Source organism: Pungitius pungitius, chromosome 2, assembly GCF_949316345.1.
Source record: "Pungitius pungitius chromosome 2, fPunPun2.1, whole genome shotgun sequence".
Classification (NCBI taxonomy): domain Eukaryota; kingdom Metazoa; phylum Chordata; class Actinopteri; order Perciformes; family Gasterosteidae; genus Pungitius; species Pungitius pungitius.
Window position 1 is genome coordinate 2856660 of NC_084901.1, and position 5846 is coordinate 2862505.

The 5846-nt window shown below is 48.2% G+C and overlaps 1 protein-coding gene across 1 annotated transcript; it reads left to right on the top strand.

Annotated features, from left to right (window-relative positions):
* The first annotated feature begins 542 nt into the window (after nucleotides 1–542).
* cd36 (CD36 molecule (thrombospondin receptor)) lies at nucleotides 543–5373 on the top strand. The gene is made up of 12 exons (XM_037460263.2): nucleotides 543–725; nucleotides 1145–1305; nucleotides 1434–1578; nucleotides 2468–2623; nucleotides 2717–2808; nucleotides 3031–3080; nucleotides 3173–3242; nucleotides 3501–3688; nucleotides 3801–3919; nucleotides 4014–4087; nucleotides 4651–4705; nucleotides 4796–5373. Exons 1-12 carry the CDS (start codon nucleotides 603–605, stop codon nucleotides 4964–4966), a joined length of 1404 nt encoding a protein of 467 aa, XP_037316160.2. The 5' UTR covers nucleotides 543–602; the 3' UTR covers nucleotides 4967–5373.
* Nucleotides 5374–5846: the final 473 nt, after the last annotated feature.

Sequence of the window (5846 nt, forward strand, 5' to 3'; positions counted from 1 at the left end):
TCTCTTATAAAACCACAGATGCAGATAAGCTTCTGGTTTCTTTGAGCCCTCTCGACGAATGAGGCAACATTTATATGATCACTCTTTGGCATGACATGACATGGCAGAAGAAAGTGGCGAGACTTGAAAACACAGCGAAGAAGATAAGAAACAGAGCAGGAATGAACCGATTGACAATAGGAATAAATGTCTGTGGAGCTTGTCATCATCCAGGTCATTTGAGCTGACATCTCCGATCTTTGGAGGTTTACGGGAGCTTTGTGCCAATCGTGCGTGTGAAACAAGTCCTCCCTCAACCTTTCTCCCCGGCCCATTCGGGGCTGTTATCACCTGGGGGAGATAGTGCCTGATAACTGGGCTCGCAGATCCACATTTGAACCTCGGACCTCCCTCGCCCATCTGGGCGGCTGCCAGAGGTGTCTGTTCCCTTTACCTGCACCCCCCCCCCCCCTCTGTCAGCTCCTCTGAAGGTACAGATTTCCTTGTGCCACTGCCGCTCGTGCTTCTGCTGCTGCTCCTGCTCCCCCCCCCCCCCCTCGACACAAGAACAGGCAGGCGAGGCAGGCAGACGCACACAGTGACGGAGGGAAACGCACACCACCATGGGCTGCTGTAACAGGAGGTGCGGGCTGATAGCCGGAGCCGTGTTCGGGGCGGTGCTCGCCGTCTTGGGGGGTGTCCTCCTCCCAGTGGGGAACAGCATCGTGCGGACGACAGTGGAGACGGTATGTGGCTTAGTTTCACCCAAAAATGGATAGATTGGATAATAGGGGAGTGAAAAGTGTGTGTGAATGTGTGTTTGTGTGTGTGTGTGTGTGTGTGTGTGTGCGTGTGTGTGCGTGTGTGTGTGCAGAGATCAAGGTGAATCAGGAGAAATGAAAGGCGATAGGCGGGTGTCTTTCAACGGAAAAAACAAGAAGCCTAATGTGTGTGTTTTTTTATTTTTCAAAAGAGCAGCAGCAGATACGACAGAGAGAGAAAACACTGAAGTTCAAACCTCTTTTTTTTTCTTCATGGAATAACAGAGCATCCACCCTTTTCTTTTTTCCTCCATCAGCGAGGGCAGCTGGCCTGCTGGCGGTCGTGAGGTCCGTCTAAAAATAGACTTGTCCGTTTGTCTTCTGGGGGGGGGGGTGTTTTTTAGGAAGCCGTCATCGAGCCCGGAACGACAGCCTACGACAACTGGGTGGCCGGGGGCGTGCTGGTCTACAGGCAGTTCTGGTTCTTCGACGTGCAAAACGCAGAGGAGGTCGTGAAGAGCGGAGCGACCCCGGTGGTGATGGAAAAGGGGCCGTACACGTACAAGTGAGGCTGACCCCTTGACCTCGTTCGCAACATTCCGCATGAAAGGGCTTTAAAAGTGTAGAAACTCTCTCTTGTCCTCTGAGGGAGGCTGACTTTATAAGCAAACCCTCTTGCCCCCCCCCTTCCAGGACAAGATATCTCGCCAAGGACAACATCACATTTAACGCCAACATGACCGCCTCCTTCGTGCTGCCCGTGGGCGCCATCTTCGACCCGTCCATGTCGGTGGGAACGGAGGAGGACAGAGTCACTTCCCTGAACCTGGCGGTGGTGGTGAGTGCGAGCGCCCACACCCCCCCCCAACTGCCGCGCTGCGTTTTCCTGACTCGACTCCGTCGCTGACGGTTCCCGAGGCCACGGCGGGCCGCGCCAAATCAAGCCGCGCTGCCCCCCGGCGGAGGCTTGTGATCATTTTCGGGAGTTGAGCGGCTGCCCGGGGATGTTTTTTTTTTAATAGCATGCAGCTGAAAACTATCCAAAAAAAGTGAGGATCAGAGAATAGATGTTGTGTGATGTAGAAACGCGGCCCGTTTTCCCGTTGGTCTGTGCCCACGAAAGGGTCCTCGCCCCCAAGGTTGGTCAACTGTATTATAAAAAGCTGTTTCACTGATAGCGCCGTTAGCACTATTAGCTAAAGGGATTCTGTTGCCTTTAACACCACCCGGGATGACGATACCAGAATCTGTTGCCCAAACGTAATCGAGCAAGTAAATCGTTTATAAAATCAGTCTTGTCAATCAAGTGTTGGTGTGTTGTGTCGGAGCTTTGTAAACAGCATGTCTGTAGGGGAATGGCGCTGTGACTACCAGCCAATCACAGAACGCAGACACAGACAGCTACCCAATGAGCACAGATATTGACTTGTATTACTCGTATAATACTCATACTCGGCAAAAGTGCTTTATCCGTACCGGATACTCGTTTCAGCCGAGTATCCGGCTCATCTCTAGTAAATACGAACAACCCGTCAGCATTTTAAAATGGGACTTTTTTTATTTATTGCTGAAAGTAAACACGCATTATCAGTCATAAAAGAGGGCTGTTGTCCGGCTTATCTCCCGAGGCGCCGCGGTGGTTGTGTGCACAGCAGCTTTCCTCTCGTATCAAGATGGAACCCGTACTGTTGCCTTTTACACTTCTTTTCTTTTCTTCTTTTCTTCAGGCAGCTTACTCCGTGGTTCCAACCCTGTTGCATAGTATGCTGGAAGCTATAATGGTTGCGACCAACTCATCCTTGTTCCAGTACCGTTCAGTCAAGGAGTTGCTGTGGGGTTACAATGACCCTTTGTTCAAATCACAGCTGGGCCTGTTTTTCCCTGTGAGCAAATTATTATTATCTATTATATTATTACGCTCACGCAGTAAAACGCGATTTCCTATTAACACATTGAATCAAATGCATTTTCCTCAGTACAACGGTACCTATGAAGGCAGCTTCAATGTTTACACCGGCAAAGACGACATCTCCAAAGTGGGAATAATTGACAGGTGGCGAGGAGAGAGGTGAGTCTGAATGTGAACGAATGAAAGAGATATTGAGTCTGGCTTGTGGCCTTGATCTTCTTTTAATCAGGTGCTACATTTTGACAAGTCAGAGGCCAGTTCTTTTTTTTTATTGGGATATTTTAAGCTGTTTAATCAAATCAGGTTAATAAAACTATGCAAAAAAAAATCAGCTGTTAAATGAAATAGCCGGTCTCAAAAATGCAAACTCTGTGTCCACAGGAGCCTTCATTTCTGGGACGACAAGTACTGTGACATGATCAACGGGACAGGTGTGGCTCACTCACAACCTTCAATCCTGCATCTCCAAATGTTCACCTCTCTGACACCCCCCCCCCCCCCTTTCCTCCCTCTTCTTGCTCAGACGCCTCTTCGTTCGCTCCCTTCGTGGACAAGAAGACGCCGCTCTATTTCTTCTCATCGGACATCTGCAGGTGATGAAGTCTTTCATTTTGTTTTCGGGACTGCAGCTTTGCTTTGGGTCGGGCAGGAAGCGTCATCGAAGGGGAGATTTAACTTCTCAATTTGAGGACTGCAAACATCTGGACTTTCCCCTCAGTTACCACTAGAGGTCAGGGCTTTCCAATCCCAAAAACCACAGTCACGTACCAGTGACACCATGGATCACTGGGGTCACGACGTTCAGTGTCTACAAGACTTTTGAACTGATGTCCTTCTTCCTTTGTCTTCAGGTCAGTGTCAGCTGGCTTTGAAGAGAGCCTCGACCTCAAAGGAATCGAAGTGTATCGCTTCGCCCTCCAGCAGGACACCCTGGCCTCCCCTACGGTCAACCCGGACAACCGGTGTTTCTGCAAAGACAACAAGACCACCAGGAACTGCACCCTGGCCGGGGTCCTGGACATCAGCACCTGTCAAGATGGTCAGTTTGCATTTGTTTGGTCGAACATCTTTCAAGGAACGCCAGGATCTTCTTCTCCCGTTTGGATCACCCTGCCCTTTTTGAGTTGTCGGTTTCTTTGCCGCCTGAACAGGAAAACCCATCTTCATCTCCCTGCCTCACTTCCTCTATGGCAGCGACTACCTGCGAGAAGCCGTGAAGGGCCTCCATCCCAGCAAGGAGCACCACGACACCTTCCTGGACGTGGAACCTGTAAGGACCTTCAAAAAATCAAAAAAATCTTTATCTTTTTTCCCCCCCCCAAAAAAGACTTGATGCTATTTTCTTTTGGTATTTGTTCTACTAGACAACTGGGTTCACCTTGAGGTTTGCCAAGAGAATTCAAGTGAATATGGTGTATGGACCATCAAAAGACATCACGTAAGTTCTGCTTCACCTTTTTACAGAGAATGGTTTGTGGGGAATATGTTTGTTCACTCAATCTTGGGATCTCATCTCTGCATGGTAAATGCGCAGCAAAAGCCACAAGCTAGTTAGCGTAGCTTAGCATCAAGAATGAGGGCGGGAGGGAACAAGCCTGGCCCGGTTGACAAAATCCATCAACCAGCTCTTTTTAGGGCTCACAAAGTGACAAACATGGCATATCTAGTTTACGTAAAATGATATACGTTGATGTTTTATGGGGTTTATGTGCCAAACTCTAAGTGCTAAGCTAACCAGAAAGCTGCCTGTGGCTTCACATTCACTCAGAGCTACACCAGAGCTATGATCCCCGTAGCAGCCATCTTTTTATCTAACACTCAGATAGAAAGAACATTTTACTAAATGTCTTTAGTATTACTTGAAGAAAGTTTGAGATTGCGCGCCACCCGCCTCCTGTCTCTCTTCCCCCTGCACTTCCTGCCTGCGTCTATTCTGTCATGTCGAGTAACAGCAACACGTTAGAGACATCAAATACCAAGTAAAGAGCTCTTTCCCTGCAGTGTGCTCCAGAAAGTCAAGGACTACACCATTTTCCCTCTTGTGTGGATGAACGAGGTGAGATGAAAAGCGCCGGCCGTGCATCGTAAAGGAGAACCTTGTTTTGGATGCATTCTGATCTCCTGCCTCTCTTTCACCATCTACCAGACGGCCGCGTTGGATGACGAAGCGGCGGAGATGATTAAGGGGGAGCTGATGTCACGTCTCCAGATGTTGGACATATTGTGGAAAGCCCTCCTGGGAACAGGCGTGGCCATCTTCTTAGTGTGTTCCATCTCCTACTGTGTGGTGAGGAGTAACCAAAGCAAGGTGGCGTGAACGGGGTCCGCCTGCCTGCGAGCTGCAGGGCAAAGTGCATTTAAGCTGCGACCTTTTGATATGTAGCTGCACTTTTTTTTGTAATTCGACTTGTAACCAGACTTCCTTTTACATCAGGGGAGGAATACTGTGATTTTGTAAAGCTCAAGAGCTTTGCTAAGAATTATTTGAATTTGCTAACACTGTACCATTAATTAAATCAGGGATCTTTTGTGAGAGAGAGACAGACAGAGAGAGACAGAGAGAGAGAGAGAGAGAGAGAGAGAGAGGGGGGGACATTAATTCAGAGGAGAGACGGGTTTGTTTGAATCCCCAGAAAATAAACGTACATGAATCTGATCTGGCATCAATGTTTGTATTCTTTGCACAACCCGGAGTCGTCGAAATGAATAAATGCTGAGAGGGGAGTTCTTGTGTTCTGTTTCTATTATTGAATTATTTCAACCCCGGCAACAAAAATGGGTCCAGAATCCCCCCGGTCCGAAACTGCAGCGGAACTGAGTGAAACAAACCCACGCATTGTTCACTCTGCAGCAAAGATTACTTGATTTCCCTTCTTAAATCAAAAAGGGTCATAAAATAGGCTGGGATTGGGAGGGGGGGGGGTACTTGGGTTTGATTGGTAAGAAAGCAGTATTTCTCCCCTTTAGTTTATGGCCTTCAAATGACCTTCTGCAGCCTCCCGGGCGACTTTAATTCTACTACTAGGTCTGGATCTTACATGTCACACGTATACCCAAAAAATCCATCTTTTGCTTTGGCGTAACGTCACACCCATGAATATCTGTTAATAAAATGCATGATCTCTGCATGTAAAGAGATTTAATCGGGCTATAACGACATTAATAAATAAAAATACACATGATTCAAGACGCTGAAG